The sequence below is a fragment of the Coloeus monedula genome, assembly GCF_965178545.1.
Source record: "Coloeus monedula genome assembly, chromosome: 7".
Classification (NCBI taxonomy): domain Eukaryota; kingdom Metazoa; phylum Chordata; class Aves; order Passeriformes; family Corvidae; genus Coloeus; species Coloeus monedula.
Window position 1 is genome coordinate 13099171 of NC_138787.1, and position 25301 is coordinate 13124471.

General features: G+C 49.2%; 2 protein-coding genes across 2 annotated transcripts in view; one reads left to right on the forward strand and one right to left on the reverse strand.

Annotated features, from left to right (window-relative positions):
- Positions 1-11097: 11097 nt before the first annotated feature.
- FZD5 (frizzled class receptor 5) lies at positions 11098-12828 on the forward strand (the record flags this gene model as incomplete). Its single annotated transcript, XM_082284965.1, has 1 exon — positions 11098-12828. The coding sequence occupies one exon, from the start codon at positions 11098-11100 to the stop codon at positions 12826-12828; it is 1731 nt and encodes a 576-aa protein (XP_082141091.1).
- A 6011-nt stretch (positions 12829-18839) lies between these two features.
- The window catches only part of CCNYL1 (cyclin Y like 1), a 33317-nt gene continuing 26855 nt past the window's right edge, over positions 18840-25301 (reverse strand). The window contains exons 9-10 of the mRNA XM_082285209.1: positions 23374-23536; positions 18840-20586 (exon numbers count right to left, since the gene is read on the reverse strand). Coding sequence (XP_082141335.1) covers positions 20470-20586; positions 23374-23536 — 280 coding nt within the window. The 3' untranslated portion in view covers positions 18840-20469. The remainder of the gene's footprint in view (positions 20587-23373; positions 23537-25301) is intronic.

The window sequence follows — 25301 nt, forward strand, 5'->3', positions numbered from 1 at the left end:
TGTCCTCCCTGCTCGTGTCTGCCCTTCATTAGGTTATGGCAAGATTTCTTCTCCAAGCCATGCCGATACATGAGACTCAGTAGAAAAGTATTGCTCTTCCACTAGAGGTGGTTCCTATGTAGTTGTTCCCTCTTTAGGTGCCACTGTATGGGAAGGTGTTTTCTTGCTTCTTTCCAGATGCAGGGGGTAATACTTTTTCATCAAAACATTTAGTAGAAGTCTTCCCCACCACAGCAGCCCCACAGGTGTCCTGAGAGGGGTAGGAGAAATACCTGCTTCCTGACCCTGCTCTGGACAATGCTTCTCAAAGGTCAGTCAGTTTCAAATAAGAGAAGCACCTCTGTCAGAGGTGTTCAGAGCCCTTCATAAACTTGAGTGTTGCTGCCAGCCTGGCTTGCTTTGCTTTCACTGTCAGGAACCAGAGTGCTCCACACCTGCTGGTCTTCACTGTTCTTGGAGGGAGCTGATAGGAGCTGTTTGGAAAACAGATGGGTAGGTGTTAAGTGCTTCAGCATGTGACCCCATGTCAGTAAAGTGTCTAAATTAATTTTGAGCCAAGGAAACTGGATGAGCCTTCCATACTTCGTTCTCAAAAGCATTGTCCATGCCATTTCCTGTCCTAGATTTTATCTTAAAAGCTAATGAACAGAGCTGAAATCTGTCCCTCACTTGTCAGATCACATCAGCTTTCAAACTCCACGGCTAACTTCATACTGGGATAGCTTTCAAAGTCCGTGGGTCACTCTTGCCATATTTCAGTGTGAGACTGAGTGAGTCCCTCCTGAGTCCTGGGTGGTGTCACAGTGGCATTAAACAGCTTCGGTCCCATGGCACTTGTCCCTTTCATCCCTCCAGTCCTCAGTTTCAGTGGTGCTGGAGATGTGGCCCAGATTCATTCCCCTACTCCCAACAGCACCACAAGCTTGTACTCCACAGGACCACCACCTACCCCAGCAGAGTGCTATAGGACACCCTGTCCTTGCATCCCACTGTCCTGGTGCAAAACGCTGACATGTTAAGCTCAGTTTAGAAAGAGGTGAGCAGTCTCCCATATGTACCCAGAGCAGAGTGCCCCAGCACCAGCATCTTCTTGCCTTTGTGTGTGACCTTTTCCCATGAATATCTCAGTGGTGTCCTCATCACATGAGTTCTTCAGCCTCTGGCCTGGTGGGACAGCCTGGGAGATTGAGATGACCCTTTTAGATTGTACATCTCTTGCTCTGCATAGTCACACGTTAAATTATTCGCTTTACCCTTCCATGTGGGAATGGGGGGGCGGGGGGGGGCGGCTTGGAGCAAGCTGCCTGGGACGGGCAGGGACGTGCCCGCGGGAGAAACGCGGAGTGTGTTTCTCGCTCCTCACACTTTTCTTTTTTTATTGACCAGCCTCAGTGATTGGAAAGGACCCATGTCCCGTGTTCCACCCCCCCGCCCGGCCCCCTCTTCTTCCCCAGCCGCACAATTGTCACCGCCAATTAGTGCATTGTTAGGGCACACAATGGCGCTGTGGCCACTGGAATGGGCCGCTTTTGTGCGTCTCCAGTCGGCTGTAGGGGCAGTCAAGATTCATTTAGGGCCTTACACAACATGGACAGAAAATACTATCAGAAAAGCAAAAGGGGGAAAGAAAAAGGGAGAGGTAGCGGGGGGGCGGAGAGCCCGCTATTCAGGGGTTAGCCCAGCCGCATGAAAGGCCCAAGAAGCAGTGCCACATTGAAGACGCCCCTCGGAACACAAAAAGGAACCAGGGCTTAATAGTAATTAGTGGGCAAACTGCAAAGCGCACCGTGGCTCTCCAGTGAATTGTTCCTGCACTTACTGCCATAGCTGCCCCTTCCCCCTTCCCTCCGATCTGACTGGGAGGGGAGCAGCTCGGGGGTGGGAACTGGCAGCCCTCCTTTACCCACCGGCTCTGGGGAGGCCTCACCAAGCTCTTCTTTGTGGCAGGTAAATTGGATTTCATTCTCTAAAGCTCGTAGCCAATTACAAGAGGTACTTTGCAGCCAGGGCAGGGCTTTGGTTTCAGAGTCAGCACCGTGCCTGTGTCCAAGACCTTTAAAACAGCCCTGTCCCTTCTTGCAGCCTGGCACTACACACCTTGAGGCTGAGCTGTGTTTGTCCGTGGCCTGTCCCTCTTTCCCCAGCAGAGACTTGGAGGCCACTGCTGTTGTTTTGCTTCTGTTGTTTCCCCCTTTGCTCATAAAATAATCACCTGCACAGGTTTTTATGATCTGTTTAGGGGAAGGCCTGATAGCCTAACTTGGTCAGCTTAGTAAAGGTGAGGAATCTTCTCAGGCTGAAGACCAAACCTTGTCCATCCTTCCAAAAGTCTGTGCAGTGCAAACAGCACTTGCCTCCACCTGCCTCCCCTCACATCTATGCTAGCTCTCAGTCACACTAAGGCCTTCATTGGTACATACAGAAGTTGTTAAAGAACATTTTGGCCCAGCACACCTTGGGATTGTCTTAGGCAGCTGCATTAGCATGCAGCTGAGTATGTTTGATCCCTACTTCTGTAGAGATCAGGTTGCTGCTGCTATCAGTTTCAGCTCATCTCCTGAACTTCTTGTACTAGGTTTAGTCAGGGGCCTATGTGTGTAACAGAGTTAGCTGTGTCTCTGTAATATGCGAAATTAAAAGAGCCACAAGGCAGGTTTGACCTTACATAAACGTGGTAAGTATCGAGGAGAAATTCAGGGCATCTTAGCCCCAATGGAAAGCACACAGACGCACAAAATTAAGAATCATTTCCTTTTATGCTGTTAGGGAATATAAATAAAATCTATGGGAGAAAGCTGCAGGGTCTGATGATTAGTTGGTTGGCTCTTCTTAATGGATGTGTGTTTCAGCTATCCTTGAGTATAGGGCTGCTGGAACAGGTGCTCATCTCAAGCACAACCACACATAATCCCACAGATTTAAACTGGGCTCTTGCAGATTAAATTCAGTGTGGTTAGACCAGGCACCAACTGACCAAATTTAGTAGTCTCAGCTGGAAATGTTTCCAAACTGCAGCATGTGAGATACACACACACAGTTCTGGACCACCAGCTCACTTCTGGTAGAGATTGAAAATGCCTCCTTGTTTCCTCTGGTAGCTACGAGTACAACACTCTCCCATCTCCTAGATACCCAAGCAAGCTTAGGAAATACAGATGCTGCTCCAGTACCAGTCTTTTTCCATGACCTAGAAGCCACAGCCACTCTGAATGTCTATACAAAATAGATTTGGTTGTATTAGAACAGTGAAAATAAGATTCACAACCAAGACTTTTTGTCTGTCCAAAATCCCATCAAGGGTTTCATGTGAGGCTGTGGGCAGCACAGTGGGCATCAAGGGCTCAGCTGATGTTGCTGGGATGGCTCCTGCAATACAAACACAATCAGGGAGCTCACAGTGTCTCACAGATAGAGCTGGTTGAAGGCGCTGTCTCGCAACACAGAACGTGTCTGTCTCTCACCAGCCACAGCACATCCTCTCTCTGCTAATTAGCAACATCCTTGGCAAAGTCTCAGCTGAAAGGATTACATTGTCTTCTCACCTTGCTCTATTCCTTCCTCCATCAAAGAGGGATGTTTAGTCCCATCAGGATGCAGCCTGGCTGGCCAGGTAAGGAATCTGCCTTGTTTCCCTCCAGACTGCTTGTGTACCAGAAGAGGATTTTGTCTCTAGGACAGTAAGTCTGGCCCTGACTGAAGGGAGGTGCAGCCTTGCCTCCCTGCAGCAGAGAGCCAGAGGTTGTCAGTCTCGTGTGCTCTAGTGGAACAGAGACAGGGAGCAGCATCTGCAGCAGGAGCCAGAACGGTGTTTGTCCAGCTTAGGACTGTGGGGGTTGATTTCCCAGCTCTCTCTGGCCATAGAAGCAAACCACAGAACTTTCATGTCTGCAAAACCAAGGAGAATTATCTTTCTTTCCTCTGTTTTTGTGTTCCCTGTCTGCTCAGCCCAAGAGCAGTTTGAACTGCAGGTACATTCAGCACCTGGCACAGGTGGAAGCTTGCACAGGAATTTCTGTGAGTGCACCCAGTAGAATCCTGTCTGCCTTGTGATGGTGTAATGGCTGGGGGTTTGGCAGTGCCAGTCTGGGAGACATGGAGAAGGGCTCAGCTGCTCCTTTGTCCCAAATAGTGGGACAGTTAATTTACCAGCATAAGGGAAATACATTTACAGCGTGAATTCTTCTGCAGCTGGACAGACTTTTCTGAGCAAAAAGCTGAGCCAAGCTACTGTAGCGTTTTCATGCCATAGGGAAGATGCTGGCCTACATGAGCCACATCTTTGCAGCAATTGTGCTACCTTTTTTGTCAGCTTGTTGCTTATTCAAAATCAGTTTGATTGTATCAGTTTGGTAAAAAAAAGCCTGTAAGAGGACTGCACAACCTTGTCATCTGTATTTTTGGCAACTCTGTGCCAGGACTTGTGGAGTATTTTGGAGCACTTTCTTGCATCACCACGTCATGTCCCAAGCAGGATAACATAACTGTGTGCTTGATATTGCTGTACATGGCAGTGAGGTACAGGATTTGGAGAATGGATTCCTTCTTTTGCCCAGCAAATCTCCTGATGTGCTCCAATTCTGTTAACACTAGTCCTTGCCCTTATGGCCACAGAGAGCTGGGAAATCAACCACTCTGCCTTCAGCTGGAAAAAGACCATTCTGGCTCCTGCTGCAGACGCTGCTCCCCGTTTCTGCTCCACTACAGCATGTAAGGGTCACTTGCATGTGTTAATCCTTTCACATCTGACTAATACCTGAATGGGAAGGTTGCTAGCAATGTCCTTTCCAAAATCACTTTGACCTGTGTATTGTATTATGCCGTGAATGACTTGCAGAAGGAAGTAATCAAAATGTGCATAGTTCTAGCTAGTGCTAATTGCCTTTTCATCTGCTTCTGGCTCTTTTTATTGTGTCCAATAAATGTTGATTATGCAGGGATTTAAATCTGTGTTTCAACATAGTTTCATTCACGTGATGTGAATGACACAACTCACTAAATCTTAGCTCCGAATATTCTTTTTGCTCTGTGTCAAGCACTTCAAGGATGTCAAAAGCAGATAGGGAAAAGCTGAAGTGCCTGATCTTAGCAAGAATGCCTAAAAGGTCAGGTAGAGGACATTGTTTCAGGAGGTTTCTGGCTTCAATACTTTCTGGTTCATGGAAGCATGAAAACACAGCATCTGTGTATTGTATATGAACATTCTTCTAGGGTAATACAGATAAGTACACATACAGGATAAAGTTTTCAAATGCATAATTTTTGATTGCTTCTGATCTTAATGCAATATGGCATGTTGCAAAGGTGTCCAGTTTTTGGCAATAAAGATCCCTTAAGGTTGCCTCAAGAGAGTCCAGAATCACTGCATCTGGAAAGTCTTGATCACAGTGTCTTGAGAGGTTAGTGAAGAAATGCAGTCAAACTGGCTTATGTGTTTGAAACTTATTTTAAATAAAATTTTAATTTTAAGGCCAGGAGAGACCACCCGTAACTGCAGATGTTCATACTAAGAGCAGTTTCTTTGTAAAGTGTCCGTTCAGCAGAGACAGAAAATTTGTTGGAAACATTTCTGTTTTGACTGACTAACTTTCTCTGAAAATCAGGCAGGACCTAAGAGACAAATGTTCACCAGGCAGATTCCTGCCTGAAGTCTGCCCAGTTTCCCAGCAAGATCTGTCACTCCAGGATTTCCATGTCCCCCGTTCCGGGTCCTCCCCAATCCTGTGCTCCTAAGGCCTTCCTGGGCAGTGGGCTTCTAAGACTTCTCCACATTTTGACAGGAAACCTTCTAGCTTTTCCTGATGCTGCAGGATTGCTGAGAAGTCTGGGCAGCTTGCCCTCTTTGGAACAAACTGGTGTGTTTTACGTTGTTTTTTTGATGTTGGAATTTTCCACAAAACAGAAACTGTAAGTTATAGCCAGCTTCAGTCCAGGCTGCTCGACTGTTCTCCAGAGGATTGGCCATTACAGCCTTGCATCCTAACTCTGAAATACTCGTGTGGTTCATGGGAAATGCCTTGCTCTCTGGTTTAGGAAAAGGCCTGAGCTGCTCAGACCACTAGAGTGGCTCGCACTGGCCCCTTGGTTGAGAAAAAATCTCAGATTCCATGCTTCAAGGCTGCTCATTTTGCAGCTTTCCTGAGAGCTCAGTTCACTTACAGCTATAAGCATACAAGTATATGTTCCATGCAATAACCTGGCTTGGAAATCCCAATGGAGTAAAGTATTTAACTCTGAAAAATATTTGGAGTAACTTCTTTGCAATGTATAGAGCAGCAAGAGTTTTAGAAACAATCTCACTGTATTTAAACAGTCATTACTGCTTTCTGGGTAAATAACACATGTTTTTAAAATGGTCTCTATACACAGTAGACACTAACACAATAAATCCTAATTGCTCTGAAGGACCCATTAGGCTGTATCAGGTCAATACATGGTGGAGGTTTTTTGAAAGTCACTCACCCTGTTGTTATACAAGCCACAAATTGAAAGTCCATAAATAAGTATTTGCCAAATGAAGAGTGAGGGCTTTGCCAGGGCCATTCTAATTTATCATGTCAACTTCACTATGGGGACTGTTTTCTTTTCAAGGGGCCATGAGAAAAAAAGAAAAAAGCATAATGTGATGTGTTTCAAAAACTACATATCTGAAAAGTTTCAGATGTTTCAGGCTGCACTACACCCCCCAAGAAAATAAAGGAACTTCACTGTCTGGGATGGGAATATCCCCTCAGTATTCCAACTGTGGCTCATGGAAAGGTTCTCAGTGTCTGGGGAGACCAAAGAAAACTAATTACATAAATTTTATGTGCACTTATATGTACAAGTATAGTTAATTAATAAGTGATGAGTTTGGCAAAATTAGTTTTATGTGCAGCCATCTTCCTGATTTTACTTTGGTCTACTTGAACTTCTGGTGGCATTTTTCAAACTTCAGCACTTGTGTTAGGTGTTGTTAAAGTCTGTGTCGCTGTTAGAAATCAAGTTTTGGATTCATTCACTCAGAAGTTTTCAAGTTCCATGTAACTTTTTGGATATGGCTACAGTTTGGCATGGTTTTGTTTTCCTGCAATATGTTAAGGTGTATAATTGAACAGGTGTATATAAAAACAAATTGTATTGATGTAAGCTAGGATTTTTAAGGGAATTTCAACAAGGCATGGTGAAAAGCATTCAAGTGATTTAAATTCCTGTCCCCAGGTCACAGCCTTTAATTCATCTGGACAAATGAGAAATGTCCCCCCCTGCTACTGTTGCACTTCAGGAGGATTTGCGTGCCAGGGTCCCTCTGTCTCAGTGATTTGCACTTTGCTCTTCCTGCTCACAAAGGGCCAAGAGTCCCTCTGCCTCCCTGCCTGCCAGGTCCCTCCTACCTATAGAGCAGCAAGGACCTTGCTCTTATTTAGGAGTCCCCTACTCCAGGTGCTGTTACCAGGTGAGGTCAGTCTCAGTGCTGGGGTTTGCAGCACAGGCAGCCTGGAGCTGCAGCTCTCAGGTGGGAAGGCAAACACTTGCCACGGGTGGAAGCAGAAGCACACCTGCCTTGGCACAGCGTGCAGCCGTGTCCTCTCTGTGGGGTGAACACCAGCATGCTTTTGTACCAGTACACAGGGGGTCTGCTGTGCTGGCGCTGGCTGCACCATGATGCCAAATGTGATGTCTGTGCCTGCACTCATGACAGGCAGTAAGGCACAGTCTTGTGCTGCTGCAAACCACCTTATGGTCCCCAGCACCCCCTCGCTCAAGCAGTTTGTTATCTGGGGTCACTGCTAATTCGAGCAATGCCTGAGCCAGCACAGCTCCAGCTGGGGTGACTGGCAGGCTGCCCACCGGCACCAGGAGACGGGAGTCACCTGCACTGGGCCCCCACCGCTCCCTTCCTGGGAGCTGGAGACTTGTCAGCAGTGCAGACAAAACCAGGATTTGACGCTTCAAGCAAGAAGGGTCGAGGGCCAGGGATGGTGTTCTGATCCTATGACAAGAGGGGCAGGAGTTTCCTGCCCTGCTTTGGTACCAGCAAAGACAAGAGCGAGATCATTGCTCCCTGGCTTTGTCCCTGCCCAAAGCCTGGGTTGAAAAGCTCTTTGCTAAAGTCTGATGAGTCCTCTAACAAGGGCAAGGGCAATAGCCAGTCTTTACAAAGGAAACCCACTTAGTCCTTTTCTAAAGTCTTTTAAAAGTCATGGTATCCTTCACAAAAGCAGTTTGTCCAGGTAAACAGTGTACGCTCACAATCAGCAGTGAAAGAACCAAATACAGAAATATTTGTCACCTTTTAACTTTCTGCTTCTACCAGGAACCACTGCATCTCAGCTGAAAATACCTTAGTGGGTGGAAGGTATGTCTGTGAGGACACGTCTCGTCAGTCCATGCCTGTATCCTCTGGGCTGGAGCCAGGAGCAGGGATTAGCTGAACTCCCAAGCAGATCTGTCTAGCATGGTGGAGCTTCATGGACACTTTCTGCACATGGATAAAAGGTAAAGCGATTTTTAATAATTTAAGAGTTTTTTAACAACAAAAAGTATTTTCTTAGGGCCAGGAAACTCTTTTTTGTCTGCAGGGTTTGACACAGTAAATTTTGTGCAGACACGTTTTCTGTTACTAATAGTGCTGGATGCACATAAAGCACTGTACTCTCACATGATACTGAAGAGATAAGTAACAAACATATCAACTGCACTTGCACTTACACCATATTTAATCCTGTTCTGGTTGTTCTGCTACATATTCATAAAAAACAAAAAGGAAACAGAAGCACAGAGCAAGCCAACAGATGTCTACCTGGCTCTTAATTGGATTTTATGTGTCCCCAGTGTAGCAAATACAACATTATTTACAGCCAGGCTCTAAGAATTAGATACATCTGGAGGAGTGGCAAAACCTGAACCAGGCTACAAGAGTTGATAGATTAACTGAAATGAAGAGCTGCCCCATTTTCTCCGTATTGTCTCCCTTCCCACCTATGTACTCGTTCCCCATTGTGTGTCAAATCAAACTAAGATATTGCCCAAGAGAATGCTTATAAAAATGAAAAATGCCAACAAAAAAGAGAATTTCTGCTCTTATGGAGCTTCATCAGCATTTTCTAATTGTACAGCAATGATGATAATAAAAAGGCTGCCCTCTGCTCTCAGCTATAATTTGGATAATCAACTGACAGCCATAATGAAACTGTCTGTGATTGCTTTCTGCTGGGCTGCTAGTTCACAGAAACTCATTGTTGGGGAGAATTAAAAGTTATGACTCCTGCTGCAAGGATATGCCACTGTCTTCCAAAGGAACATGTGACTTGTAATTTTCTTCTGTATAGCTCTATTACAGGGAAAATTTACAGTGTAAAGCAAGGACGTATTGGGATGTGAGATTTTTTTTTCCCTTTTTTTAGAAAAATGTTGTTAAGCATCAAAGTTGACAGTGCCAAATAATATGCATGCCTAGGCTGGGTGGACGTGGATTTCAGACCTCACAGTCTCTCGCCTTAAAATCCCTGATGACTTTGGTCATCAGCAGCCATCTCTGTCTGTGGGTGCATCAGCCACTGGCCACAGAGCAATAAACAAGACAGGTTTTACTTCTGGGAAGACGGCAGGAGCTAAGTCATGCTTTCAGTCTTTGCTTTGGGCTCTGGATGCAGTTAGGGGTATTTTGGGTGCTGTGTTCCCTAGCACCAGGCCTTGAATGCAAGCTGTATCTGTGATGTGCTCTGGGTATGTCTTGACTAGCAGATCCAGGGCTGGATGCCAAATTGCCCTTCCATCGACATCCACTGAGGTGGAGTGAGCAGCTCCTGTACAAGGGCTAGGGAGCAGCCTTCTGCCTTGGCCAGAATACAGGCTCTGCTATAGCAGTTGCAGTCTGTGACCCCCGAATCTGGCTTCTGAAACAGGTTGGTTCCCCTGTGTGCCCCGAACATGCGGGCTTCAGGGCTTTCAGGGAAGCGGCTGAAAATCAGGCTGGCAATTTCGGTGTTTGTGAATGCATGGACTGGAGGATTGGAATTCCTGGCAGCTGAGCGTGACCACTTCGGTGGCCCTGGCAGGACCCCGCGATCCCAGGGCGCTGGGCAGGGCCCTCAGCCCCGACACGGTCTCGTCGTTGGTTCGCGCTGCGCTCCAGCGCCTGCCACCCGCCTGGGAGGGAAGGAAGGGGCTGGGGAAGCGACTCCGAGGCGGAGCGGAGGGCGACCAGAATCCGGGCCAGGAATGCGGTAGCGCAGCTGCCTGCACCTGGGCAGGGACGGTTTCCCTTCCCGCCGAGGCTCAGCGTTCCGGGAGTCGGGAGCGCTGCCCCGCCGGGCAGCTGGGACGCGGCAGCGCCGGGAGGCAGCGGCGGTAGATGCTACCGTGCCCCTTCTACCCGGGCTGATGTGCCATTGCCGGAGCAAGGCAAATCCGGCCAGGACCTCTGCACGTCTTCCCGTCCCCGCTTCCCCCCGTTCGTCCCAATCCCGTTACGGCGGAGGGAGACCCCGGCCCCCTCCCGCGAAGACGGGCTGAAGGGCCCGAGGAGGAAGGGGCGAAGCGGCAGCAGCACCGCGAGCACCGCCTGCCCTCCTCCTCCAGCCGCTGCCCCCGGCCCGCTTGGCTCTTCGCGCCGAGCCCGGGAAGCCGAGCCAGGCGGTCGCGTCGCTGAGGGGGCGGAGGGTGCCGGGTCTCGGGAGGGCCCCGGCGGGCAAGAGGGGAAGGAGATGCACAGATGCGGAGCAGTCAGTGGTGTGGCAGCACCGTCATCTTCTCACTTCGCCGCCTGCCCCCGGGCCGCCGGGGGTCTCCGAGCGCCGGCGGACGGGAACCCGGCGGGCCGCCTCCAGCAGGCGGGGGCTGGGGCAGTTTCGCCGCCGCGGCACTCGGTGCCCGGCGTGGGGGCGGCCCCGGGGAGCCCCGGCGGGGCGGGGCCAGCGGCGGGGGCGGTCCCGGGGCGGGGCGCGGGGCGGGGCGCGGGCGCGGCGCGGAGCGGGGGCGCCCGCCCGCCCCAGAGCGCAGGTGGCGGCGGCGGCGGCGGCGGTCTGGGTCCGGCTCTCGCTCCCGGCGGGGCCTCGCTCCCGGCGCGGAGGCGGCAGGTGCCCAGGACATGCGGCGGCGGTAGGACGCGCGGCGGCGATGGGCGGCCGGGGGCTGCCGGTGCCGCTGCTGCTGGGGCTGCCGCTGCTGCTGGGGCTGCCGGCGGCGGGGCGCGCCGCCTCCAAGGCGCTGGTGTGCCAGGAGATCACGGTGCCGATGTGCAAGGGCATCGGCTACAACCTCACCTACATGCCCAACCAGTTCAACCACGACACGCAGGACGAGGCCGGGCTGGAGGTGCACCAGTTCTGGCCACTGGTGGAGATCCAGTGCTCCCCGGACCTGCGCTTCTTCCTCTGCAGCATGTACACTCCTATCTGCCTGTCCGACTACACGAAGCCGCTGCCCCCCTGCCGCTCCGTCTGCGAGCGGGCCAAGGCCGGCTGCTCGCCCATCATGCAGCAGTACGGCTTCGCCTGGCCCGAGAGGATGAGCTGCGACAGCCTGCCGGTGCTGGGGGACACCGAGGTGCTTTGCATGGGATACAACCACACGGAAGCCACCACCCTGCCGCCTTTCTTTGGGAAGCCCACACGCCCTGCCAAGGACATGGCCAAAAACCTGATGCCACTCGATGGGCAGCGCCTCTCAGGGCTGGACTGTGGTCAGACTTGCAAGTGCAAAGCACCCCTGATCCCCATCTCCAAGGAGTCCCATCCGCTGTACAACCGCATCAGGACTGGGAAGGTACTCAACTGCGCCATCCCCTGCTACCAGCCCTACTTCACCCAGGATGAGAAGACCTTTGCTACCTTCTGGATTGGCCTCTGGTCCATCCTCTGCTTCCTCTCCACCTCAACCACCGTGGCCACCTTCCTCATTGACATGGAGCGCTTCAAGTACCCTGAGCGCCCCATCATCTTCCTCTCTGCCTGCTACCTCTTTGTCTCCGTGGGTTACATTGTGCGGCTGGTGGCAGGTCATGCCAATGTGGCTTGCAACCTGGAGCACCACCACATCCATTATGAAACTACAGGCCCTGCTCTCTGCACCGTGGTTTTCCTTCTCCTCTACTTCTTCGGCATGGCCAGCTCCATCTGGTGGGTCATCCTGTCCCTCACCTGGTTCCTGGCAGCTGGCATGAAGTGGGGCAATGAGGCCATTGCTAGCTACTCGCAGTACTTCCACCTGGCTGCCTGGCTCATCCCCAGTGCCAAATCCATTGCGGTACTGGCACTGAGCTCTGTGGACGGTGACCCGGTGGCTGGGGTTTGCTATGTGGGCAACCAGAGCCTGGAGAATCTGCGGGGCTTTGTGCTGGCACCACTAGTGGTTTATCTCTTCACCGGCAGCCTCTTCCTGCTGGCTGGCTTCGTCTCGCTCTTTCGCATCCGCAGCGTGATCAAGCAGGGCGGCACCAAAACTGACAAACTGGAGAAGCTGATGATCCGCATCGGCATCTTCACCATGCTCTACACTGTGCCTGCCACCATTGTCATTGCCTGCTACATCTACGAGCAGCACAACCGGGAGGCCTGGGAGCAGGCACAGAACTGCTCCTGCCCGGGGGACCCTCACCACCCCAAGCCTGACTATGCTGTCTTCATGCTCAAGTACTTCATGTGCCTTGTGGTGGGGATCACCTCCGGTGTTTGGATCTGGTCTGGCAAGACACTTGAGTCCTGGAGGCGCTTCACCACCCGCTGCTGCCGGGGCAGGAAGCCTGCAGGCGCCTCTGTGTACGGTGAGGCCAGCCCAGCACTGGTGGGCAGGACGGTGCTGCCCAATATGGCCTCCTACCACAAGCAGGTCCCACTGTCCCATGTGTGACCGGAGGGAGCCTCGGTGACCCCAGCCACAGGGAGGAGAGGGTTGCAAAGACCCTGGGCCACAGAAGAGGGGGTGACAGCTGGGCCACCCCTGGCATCCTCAGCCCCACCATGGTGGTGCTGCCTGGGACCGAGTGTGTGTGCCCATGGGCATGGAGCAGCTGCAGCCCCAGGCAGGGCAGGGGGAGGTGCTGCCAGCTATGTGGGGGCAGAGGGACAGGGAGGTCTGGAGCCTGGCACTGCCATGTATGCCCCACTTGGGGTCCCACATCCTGGTTGCAGTCCTGGGATGCTTCTGCCTGTGGGCCAATCAGGTGGCAGTAGCCCTCGAGCACTGATTTGTGTCCCACAACAAGGCTCTGGGCAGGTCTTGCTGGTGCTTGCTGGGGTGAAAGACAGAGCTGTAGCAGGCAGGGCAGGTGGTGGCCCCCAACCCCAGGTGGGGCCTGGCACTGCCACTGAGCCACTCACTAAAGCCCAGAGAGTGGGAGGGGATCAGGGAAAGCTGGCAGGGGGTGCTGCCTCTCTGGGTGCCCTGGGCAGAGCAGGAGACTGCCCTCAGTGCCCCCAGGCACAGCTCCATACTGGGGAGGAGAAGGCTGGGGGCCCTTGGCGTGAGGCAGCCGCTGGCCCCGCTCGGGCAGCAGCACAATGAGCCGGAGGGAAGGAGCCGCGCGGGCCGGGGCTTCACGGGTGGTGGTGACGGTGCAGGACAGAGGGGTCGTGGAGAGGATCTGCCACCCGGCCCTCAGGACAGGCAGGGACAGGGTCCCAGCTGTCTGCAGCGCAGACGGGGACCAGGTGACCCCCCCTGTGGTCCCTTCTGCCCTGGGCAAGCACATCCGGCTCCCTTCAGTCAGGGGCTCAGGACCGGCAGGAGCTGGCTCCGGTGGGCTCAGCGGGGTGGCACCAGCTCCACTGCCCATGGAGCCACTCGCCCCGGCGAGCCGAGGGGCTGCGCAAGGTGGTGAGGCTGCCGTCCCGGCGCGGGGTTTGCGGGGAGCCCTGGCACCGCTGGCTCCGGCACCGAGAGCGGGGCTCTCCTGAGGTGCCCTGGGAAGGGGCCGGTGCTGTCCCGCGCCTCTGCAACGGGGTGAGTTCCTGGCGTCTCCCTTGTGCCGCGCGGGTTACCTGGGGCGAGGGAGGCAGGCCCGGTGCCCTGGCCGCCAGCTGTGGCATAGCCAACCCTAAAAGGGTGGCTGCACCCCTGCAGTGAGTAGTGACTGCACGGGGGTGTCCCAGCCAGGCGGCAGGCTGTCTCTCCGGAGCAGCAGCTGGGTTTTCCAGTCAGTCGACTTCAGTACGTGTTGCTGCTTTTTTCAAAGCTGTGCCTCTGACAGAGGCGGTACCAGGTTTGAAAGAGAGCAGTTAATTTAGGAAAACTTAGCAGAGCGCTTGTACTTCTTTTCCTCCAACTTCCCAAGCCTTTTTCACTTCCCTGGATCAGACAGCAGCTGAGCACTGACAGAACCATTGCCTGGCGTTAAGCAGTGGTGACAGCTGGGTTTCAGTAAGTAGAATAATGGGGGGGGGGCCTGTTGTCAAAATCACTAAATGCAGCCAGGGCAGTGGCACAGGATGAGGCTGGCTGCCTCTGGCTTCAGGCCACTTGTGAAAGCACCTGGGTTTAATGGTTTATTTCCCCTGCCCTAAGCAGTGATCATGTATGTAACTACCCAGCCATTACTGGAGTCCTTTTTGCTCTCCTTCAAGCGTGGCACTGTGACCCAGCTGCTCAAGCACTGGAGAACAACTGCTGGCTTTGCTCCCGCAGGACTGCAAGGATCTGAGGTTGTTCTCAACACCTTTGGACCACTTCCAAAAGGTTTCCACCTAATTTTAAAACCAAAGCCTGGGAAGTGAGGGAACACTCAAGTGGCACATCTCCAGATAAAGGTACTGCATGAGTGTCTCTGGGGTGTCCTGGATAGAGGAGACAGAGGTGCAAGGACAGAGGGCTCACCAGGGACTGTTCAGCCGCACCCATCCGCAACTCTTGCAATAGGGCTCACCCCCTCCAGAATGTTGGAGTTCTTTATTATGGACATAATTGCACCATATTGTGTTACAAACTGTAAATAGTTGTATTATAGCCTAATTTGTACACACAGAAGCCGTAGTGACCTTTGATACAGGTTAGGGACAGGTGTGTTCTCAGCAGTGAGGCGGGTCAGGCGCAGAGACGCTGTGGGTAGTCTTGTATTGTGATCCAGGGCATTAAATGATTCCAACCTGCTCCAGTCCACACCTTCCTGGACTCCTCTCTCTCTATAGTGCCTTTTGTAGATACAACTAAACACACATCATGCAATACAATGAACAAAACCATGTCAAAGGTGGTATTTTGCTGTTTTTGTTTTTTCCAAAGTGCAACTGACTGTGTAAAGAAATCCAAGATTAGCTACAAACTGTCGCCTACTGAAAAATGCAAGAGCGTTTTCAGCTTTGATCTAACGGTAGGGTAATACAATCAACTCGTGTTTGAGCCTGGCTTCTCAGCAACAAGTGGCAGGAGGGGGAAGGAGCCGTTTCCGTGTGCCCTGTCTGCTGTAGCCAATTTACATGTTGGGTTTTGCCTCTTCCGTTACCCATGCTGTTCAATGTTGCTTAAATATCTGTACTATATTTTGTGAAAAGCTGAAGAAATTCTATTCAAAGAGAAGTATCAAGATTAGTTATTTATGAGGATAAAAAATAGTGTGTGTTGTTTTCTTTACTTCTGCTTTTGTTAGAGTATTTATTACCTTAAAAACTTACCTGTCAGGGGGACGGGGAGGTATGTGCTGTAGGGCCGTGCAGGGCTCTTTATCCCAGGGGATCGTGGGGAACTGGTGAGGCAACTGCACTGTGTGGCACAGGAATAGCATGTTCCATGTGCACGAACCCCACGCAGAGCTGCCCTTGGCACGGAAGATGCCACACATCCGTGCCCTCAGCGCCGGCGTGCCCAGGCTGGGTGGTGCAGCCAGGCTCTGCCCTGAGCCGGGTTCCGTGCTTGGGGGCAGCTGTGCTGGCTGTGCCCATGACCTCGCTGACAGGGCATTCCCCTGATGGGCCAAGGTCACGCCTCGCTGCTAAAAGAGGGTTAACTATCAACTTTTATTGGCGTTCTGCAGTTTGCACAGTACGTGTCCCTCGCCCTGCACCGAGATCAGGCCCTGAAGAGGTGCCCTTTGATACTCCTAAGGCCAAGCAGATGACAGCTCCGAGCCAAGCGGGATGCGGCACGCTGGCCCATTTGGGTGGCCATGTTGCCATCTGCTGTGCGACCTCTCCTGTTGCGAGGAGCACTTGAGGAGGGACAGTAAGGGGTTAAGGCTGGCTCCGTGGTGACTAATGGTGCAGGACTCTGCTATCTAGTTAGGTGTGTAGGCACACACCAGGTCCCACTAGATAGGATCTCTTACCTGGAAGCAGCATTCCAGCACCCAGTACTGAACCTGACAGTCCCACAGCCTGACTCACCTGGTTCTGCAGGGATCTGCCCCCCCATGCTCAAGTACAGGCAAAACACACCATTTGGGCTGATCCTGTCGCTTGAGGGGCAGCAGTTTTGGGGTGTGGAGGGGACATGGGCCATTTCAGCATCAGGTTCTTCCCAAGGAGCTGTGGACACTCACTGCCTGCTCCCGGAAGTAACTCCAGCACCTTGCCGGCAGCCTTGTTGTCATTCTTGCCTGCCAGGAAGCTGTTGTGTCCCCAGCTCCTCAGTAAACAGGAGTTTGGCAGCACTGCCATGCACCGCCTACCTCAAGCCACGGTTTCCGAGCAAGGGAAGGGCTTTTCCTGCAGGCAGCTGTGTGAATCAGCTGCAGGACTCTGTCCCCGTGAGCACATACATGATCCCGCACGGCCAGCCCAGTGCTTGTGCTGCTGTGTCTCTCCTGTGCTCTCCAGGTTCCACTTGGTCAACTCAAGCCACCCTCGAGGCAGTCACCGGCTTCCCTGGGGCTGAACGGTGTAAATGCAGCACAATTTCAAACTGGGTGGCATGGGGAATGACAATGTCTGATGACATGGGGACCATGTGGTTCTTCAAATAGGTTTTAATATCATACATCAGAAGCCAAAGTGGTTATTTCACCTAGAACATGCCTTGTCTGTGAAGGCAGCCTGAGACTTTCCTAATCCTAAGACAAACAGGCCCATGTTCTGCCATTAAGTGCTGTTCTGCCAGTCCTTTGGGAGGTGGGTGTTAGTAAGGGCTCTACAGTCACTTTGGCAGCACCCTGTAATTCACTTTATGTTGGCAAACAGCTTATTTGGTGCAAGTGTAGTTTTCCCAGGTAACAATATGGAATGCCAGTTCTGTGTCATTGTCCTGCACTGCTGTGCTGTGGGAAATCCCAGGACAGGATGGGGGCTGCAGCCTGCCCAGTGCTGAGCTCTAAACGGAGCAGTTCACCCTGCCCTGAGCGTTCCTGCCAACCTCCTGTGCAAGCTCTCACCTCAGTGGCTCTTCTGTCCTCTTCTGCTTGCTCAGGGTATGCTTGACACCTATACTCTTATCCAGGAGCAATGGTCTTGACATTTATTCCATCCCTCAAGTGCCTGTCCTCTTAACTGCCAAACCCAAACTGAAGTGGTTCTCATAAAATTCCCTTGGAAACAAAATACACAGTCCCTGTACACAAAGGGAAGGGGCTGCTGGAGCCCAGGGGCATCATGTAGCCCACAAACAGCTCCATGGCTTCCTGCCCCTGCTGCCTGCGAACACATGCTGCTCCTGCTAGTCTGGCTGCTGCTCACATTACTCCTGCCGGGCCGTAAGACAGCTACTGTCTCTGCAAACAGCATTTACTGCCAGATGGGGAGTGCTACCCTGGAACTGAAAGCAGGCAGCAGTCACCTCAACATAGATTAAATATTACTCAGCTGTTGGATTAAAAAAACCAAGGTACATAGCCAGTTGCTCTTCCCTGGGAGCAGAGGTAGGTAACAGTCTCTGTAATTCCAGTATTCTGACCATGACTGCATTTTTCTTTTGCCTCTTTGAGAAAAGTGTTTCCAGCATCTAGATTAGTGCAAATTGGAGGGTATTCCCCCTTCACAGTTCAGCAGAACCACCTAAATGCAATTCCTTCTGAAACACTATTACTGCCCAGCACTTCAAAAGGGAGCTGTATGGCTTACCTTTTATTGTTTAGCTGAGAAACACAATAGCTGTGTTTTCCAGAATCTTTTAGGGGTACCAGAATGGTAAATGGAATTGCTATTTTTTCCCTCTTAAGAAGCTGAGTTGTAGTTCAGGCCTGCTTAGTATCTGCTGAACAGATCAAAATCCCATTGCTAATGTGCTCTGGGCTACAGTAAAACTAAAACCAGGTAATATTCAAAGCAAAATCAGGTTCATAGCAGCTGTCTCCTTGCAGGATGTATTGCAGAAGTAGCCCTCAGCTTGAGTTGTCAGTCACCTGCCATCCAGATTAGCAGGAAGAGTCTCCATCTCATCTGGCAAAAAAGGGAAATGAGTACCCCCAGTCTCTGCTGAGCAGCTCACAGTGAGTGGCTGCTTTTGGAGCAGCCCCACAGCAAAGTGCACCAGACCAATCCCACACAGCTGAAGGCACCTGGAGGTGCTGAGGGAAGCAAAGCTCGTTAGCAATTAGGTCACAAGTCAACCCAGGAGCTGGTCACTTGTAGCTTCCAATTTAGTGCTCCTCAAGGGAGGACTTAAAAATCATCAAATGGCCTCCAGAGAGACTGGCCCTACTTAAAGGCCATTAAAGTGCAAAGAAACTGTCAGTGAATGGTTTATTTGAGCAGCCCGAGTCAAGTTCTAAATCCAAAGACCATGTGGGAAGATGTGGGCAGCCATGCAGGGCTGCACCCCTCCCAGGACTCTGCTGCCTGCTCCCAGACACTGCCAGCTCCCTGGGACCAAATGAAGGTGATAGGCTGGTGTGGGGAATGGAGAGGCCGTAACACACACCGCTGGGGTTTCTCTTTTTTTCCTTTCTTGAGGGGCAGGGGAATCCAACAACTGTACAGAACACACCCTTCACCTTTAACTTTAATTAAAATAGAGTTTATTAGCTTTTCTTTTAATACAAACATGAGAAAGGAAAACCACCTGAAGATGTAGTGTTATTTTCAATATTGAATTGTGATCAATACCTGAAGTGCCAAGTTCGGTGGGTTTGGGAGCCAGGGGCTGGCACATTTGCATACTGCAAAAGGCTGTATGCATCACTGAACAGCTGAGTGCAGCCACACTGATGATGGCACTCACACAGCCCCAACTCCCAAAGGCAGATGGACTTGTTCAGTGTGAGTTTCTGGGCCTTGGCTGTAAGAGGAAGTGCACAAAACCCGTGTCATTCGGAGGGAGAGCTGCTCCTAGGACGCACAGCCTAGAACCTATTTGGATCCAAGAAGGGAAGATACTACGAAGACTTGTAACAGGAAGAGTCTAATAATACTTATCCTGTTTACAGTTCAGTTTCAGAGCTTGAAAGTAAGCTCTGTTCCAAAGTCTCAGAAAGAGCAAACCCCAAGCCTCTAGAGCAGTTGCACAAGATAAAATTCACTTTGGGAAAAAAAAAAAAAAAAAAAAAAGGTTTATAGAAAGCTTTTTGATAATTCTCAGTTGAACACAATATTTTTCCATCTACCTTGATAGGTAGTCCAGGATTCTCAAACTCATTATTGTCTCATTATGAATATAACTTCCTCCCAGGAAACTGAAACCCAAGGAGAGCCAGATGGATGCACAATATCAACTTTAGGAACTCACTGTATATAGCACAAGAGATCTGCAGTAGAACTCAGAGAAGCAGTGCTGCACACACGCCATTCACCACTGGATTGCTACACTGTTTGGGATGGTGATGATGTTTCCAGACCAACTTTTTCATTCAATGCCTCAGAAAAATACACAGATTACATCTCTTCCAGAGCAATATAAGTATTAGAAAATGAGAGAAGCACCATAATTCACAAGAAATGCAGCATGGACCCTGTACATTTTAACAATACATAAAACCGTATCTCTGCCCCCAGTCAAAACATTCAAAGTCTTTTGACAATCTTTACTGGAGTGAAGTTGTGGGTGCAGAGATGGAATTCCTTCCTGCTGGGCAGCTTCTTGGTATGAACACATCACCAATAGTAGCAGCTTTTAGTAGCCAAACCAGGGAAAAGCCATCAACACGTGTCTATACTACTGTTTTCAGCTCCAGAGTGGCTTTATACTTTAAGAGTCCCATACGTTGTTTTTGTTAACACTGCACTGACCTGAAATACAAATGCAGTGAGACTCTGGATGACAGGAGAGAGGAGGGAAGAACATTGTAACTATAGTCATGTGGTTAGTGTTTAAATTCTAAAATTTAAAACTACTTATTATTAAAAACCTCAAGAGTTCACAGCTATAGGCCTACATAGTAAGCAAACATCTGTGGGGGAGAGGAGATAAGTTTGTTTTTGCACCTCTGGATACATTAGGAGGAGGGAGTTGATTTGACAAAGGTCTTGTCTTTTGCACCAAGTGTGTTCCTCAAGCTCTGGGCTCCCTTGGCTGATGTACTCTCCTTGCTTCCTCCTGCTGGAAGACACCATCACCGCTGGCTTGTGTGCATGGAGTGGTGGATTCCTCCGGTTCTATGGATGCTGGTTCATGGTGCTGCACCTTGCTCTCTCCTCAGGAGAGGATGGCATTAGAACGGCGGATACCAACTAAGTTATCAGCACTGAAAGATCGTCTCATAGCAGCTTTTGACAAGTCTTTGTATTTGTCTTCACACAGTCGGGAGATTGCCTGGGTACCACAGACAGACACAAATGAGAAGTCCGCATTAGTAAAGTCTGAGTGCTCCAAGGCAGGTGTTACAAGTGTAAAATACCTACAGCACAGGTGCTCTGCAGCAGTGACACAGCTGGCTTTTTACCCAGAATGACAGTAAATAAGAACTACTCTGGAGGGAAAATTGCATTGGGCTCTGCCCCAGGTTAACATGAACCCCAGCCATCAGAAAGGTAGACCTAAAGAAGGTGTGTGGTTTCCATAGCCAAGTATCTTCTTCATTTTACTAGTCTCACTATCTAATGAAAAACTTGGATCCATTTCAGACTTTTAAGTTTGTGGAAGTCATGTTGAAAATCACCCCTAGTAGCTGGGTGTGGTGCACGCAGCAGCACAAAAATTTTATTTTAACAGTGCAGAAATGCACACGGGCATTTCTCTGAGAGAAAAGGTTCAAACTGAAAAGGTTTCTGCACTCCCTTGGGCATCTTACCCTTGGCCACTCAGGGCAAGCAAGCTGAGGAAATGAAGTTCTACTAGGGTGTCTGTTTTGCCTTTACCTTCTCTACACCCTCATTCCCAACATATTCTTACCAGGATCACCCCCATGATCTGAGAAGGGAGGGCAGCCATGGTACTTTATTATAGCAATTAAATATTAGCACATGTAGACAATCTAGTGTTGAACTGTTTTCATCCATTTATTGGCTTGCCTCTGCCCTGCTTATCTAGTTATTCTAGTTACAAGACTAATTATTTAAATCCTAATAACACAATTGTCAGAAAATACTGTGTCCCCTCCCCTGCAAGGCCTATTTTTGATTGGAGCCTTCAGGCATTATCAATGTAAATTAATAAGAATACCTGTAATAAAAAAGTCGAACTGAATTTCAGTTCTGAACATTTACTTCCATTAATAATTTACCACCTATCACCAGATGAACTTTCAGAGTCCTGTGATCAGCTACAAGCCTACACCTTCCCTTTAAGGCAGCACCCATTCAGCACAGCCCAATGTTCTGCAAGTTCAAAAGGTGAAAAGCACTCTGAGCATGAATAAAGTTCTAAGTGTATTTTAAAATAATTATTTACATTTATTTCTGCCGACCTTCTGGAGGCATGCATTTGGCTCAAGAGTGGCATTCTTTGAGACACTGGCGGCATGAGCTCCTGGTGCAAGACCAGACAGACTCTCCATCCTGCTTTAATGCTAGCACATCAATCACACAGCAACCTGTGTTGACATATTTAGCCCCAGTTGCCCATATGGTGTAAATCAGTTTTCAGTTTCTGGTATTCACTAATTCACTGCTTTATACAGGCTCCTATCAGGTGCTTATGTGCTTCTAACAGAAAGGTGGAATTAAAAATTTTAGCAAATGGTTTAAAAATTTATCACATTTTAGAATTAAACTCCAAAATGTCCAATAGACATGCATTAGTAAGATAGCAAATTACATACTGTACTGAAAATTAATCTGGTTTTAAATCCCAAGCCCCCAAATACTAAGAAGAAAAAAAACAGGCTCACAATCTGTAAATCATCCACTTATGCCCTGGCACTGAGCAGTTCAGTAAACAATTTCCTATGGACTATGAACTGCCCTACAACCACATTTACACTTAGTGACAGTGTTAGCTTAAAGTGCAAGTAACAAAGGTGAGACAAAGCAGAAGAGCTGCATTGCTTAACTTTAAATAGAGGAATTCATAGGCATATCATACTTATCATTCCAAAGCACCAGGAGGGATCATACTTACTCCAGAAGTTCAGGCACTTATGGGACACAATAAAATCCCTAGCCCGTGGCAGAATTATTGGGGGTGGACGACGGAACAATATAAGCCAGGAATACTGCAGCACACCCCTCTCTGAAAGGGACTATGGTATCAGTGTACACAGGGCCTGTGGTAATGCTTTTGTTGAAAGGTCAACAAAACAACATGCAGAGTCATCAGTTAAACCTGGACAGATGAAAGGCTGCATTGATCCAACAAGAAATTTCCCTGGGAACCCAGGTAATTTATGTATTTTCAAAATGTCTTAAATATCTCCGGCAACTCGGAAGACTGACTCCGCAAAAGTTAAAGCTTTTTAAAATGAGCCATCATGCCAAGAAGGCTGTGGGGCCTCCCCACAAGGACAGCCCTTCCCATCGAGCAGAAAGGGACAGTAATCTGCATTTACACTCCTCTGGGCATTCTGAAGGATTCCCAAGAAGGGGCTGTTCCAGAAGTTTATCTTAAAGCAATATTTCTCTGGAAAGGTAGGAATCCACAACTTATTTCTGCAGCTGTCCCCAGACAAATTGTTTATTAAACCGTAAGAGCAGTTAAGAGTGCTCCCTCTAAATCTAAAAGCAGCTGTGCAGTGGGATGCAGTGGGAAACCTTCAGCTGGCAGTATTTAGAAGGGTCTGAGTGTGACTGTCTCTAGGTGCTTGTAATACAGACTGTGACCAGGGAAGGAGAGACAATCCATTACATATGACACTAATCCTTTCAATCTTAAGTAGCCTAGAACTTAAGCTGAACTACACCCAAAATAACATCCATTTTATTTTGCGATCTGCTAGACTTTTGTAATCTCTTCCAAAACCCTTCCTTTCTTCAGAATACTTGCTTAGCTTAGGCATGGTTTTAGAAGTGCTAACTGTATTTATAAAGGGGTTAAATTACCCTGTAATACACTAATCTAAAAGCTTTTTAGTTTTTCTAACCGCCACTTAACATGATTAGCAACAGATGCTCTTACTACTCATACAGACAGAGTCCCCTGCTCAGCCACTCTCAGACCATTTACCTCCAGCTTCTGTGCTCTCTCTTTACTGAGAGGCTCCAGCAGAAAGCTCAGGTTATTGTCATCTGCTAGGGAGCGAAGATCAAAGTAGTATTTGGCGTAAACACTGGCAGGAACATTGATATTAAACTGCAGTAGCTCCAAGAAGTGTCTTTCCATCTCGTTCCTAGGAGGCGCAAGGGACAGAAGACAAAGGAAAAAAAGATTGTTTTAGCTGGCTGAAAACACTGAAGAGACCTCAAGCTTGTTTTAAAACCAGCAACTTTGAAACAGGTCACCGAGAGCTCTGCATTATTAGTTTCGAGAGGCAGGTCATTCCCTGGTGCTCAAAACAAGGTGCAGCTTTTGAGTCCTGGCACCTCCGGCTCGGAGAGGAAGGCAGTGCCCTGTCGTGCACTCTCTCGGCTGAGCGGGGAGGTTCATTCTTCGGAGTTCCATTAGTGCAGCTGTACAATTCATGCGCCATTCTCACTCTCATACGGCCCCACACTATAGTGATCAGATGAAAGGAATGATGTATGCTGTTTATTAGCTCTGAAGAACTTGCAGACATTTTCACCAGGCTGATAACAGGAAGGGGGTTTATTGAAGTAGAGGCGGACTAACAAAAGGAGTAGGCAGATCACCACGGCAACAAATGGATCTATGAAGAGCTGCTGCTATTATCTCACAGAAAAAAGCCTCTTGAAGCAACATGGATTCATCTCCAATAAATAAATAAATAAGCAGCATTAGGTGGGAGAAGGAATTTTCTCCTCAATAGCATTAGGCAGGATAACAAAGTACTATGTCAAAGGGCACTGTCCAGTTTTTACTCTCTTGTCTGTTTTCACTGGGCAAAATACTTGGAGGAAAGCGTGGAGAGTGCCATGACATGAACAAAGCTGCTTCAGCTACTGTACTGTGGTCAGCTAAACCAGAGACATTCTACAGAGGAAAAACAATGTTTTACAGATTAACCTAAAAAGAAACTGGTGGTACCCAAACCAAGCAATTCAGTTCAACAACTCAACAACAGTCTGCACAGGTAGCAGATCTGTTCCAAGAGAATTTAGCAGCTGTATAGGCCAACTGTGAATACATCAGAAGATGAGTTGCACCAAGTCAGAGTCAGGTTGTTACTGCTTTTTTGGGAGCTTTTAAAATGGATGCTTTACCTATCAGCGTGGCGGCAAATAAATCAAGGAATCATCTGTGTTGTCCTGTATTGGGTGGTGGGTCTCAATATGAATAGCAGCTTTGTGCTTCTTTCTAGCATAGCAGACTTAAGTATCATTGAACCTAGTGCCAAAATTAATTTCCTGTTCATATGGCCATAAGCCTATAGAGATGTAAATCAGATAATGTTTTGATGATCAGCTGATCAGAGCTTGATTTACCCTGTGAGTAAATGCTCTTCACTGCCCCTTTTGTACTCACTAGGCTAATACATTTTAATTCTGTAAAAATACAATTCTTCATTGGATTAACAAGTCTATTAACAGTGGTTTAAAACCTGGGAAAGGATAATGCCCATATTTTTTCTGTGCCTTATTTACAAATATATGTAGCCTAGAGAATGAACAGCATGTACCCCCTTACAAACAATCATGGCAAGATTAGCAGCTGTACAGTTAATTTTTCAGCAATTATGGATTCGCTCTCATCAAAGCAAGCAAGTTCCAACAAAGGATGACTTCCAAATATCAACTGAATTTCTTTTCATTTTTTCCCATCAGAAATAAGTAAAAAAAACCAAAAGACCCATCTCCCAAAACACAAAAGAAAAATGTCTTTCATTAAAAAACTCCACCTTTGCCTTGGTCAAATAGAAAAGGGCTTGTGATAGAAAAAGTAAGATGAACACTTCAGCTATGTTGAGTGGGATGAGGCAAAGGCAAATGGACCGCATGTGGCAGTTGCCAGGCCTGGATCTCGTATCCCTTCACAAC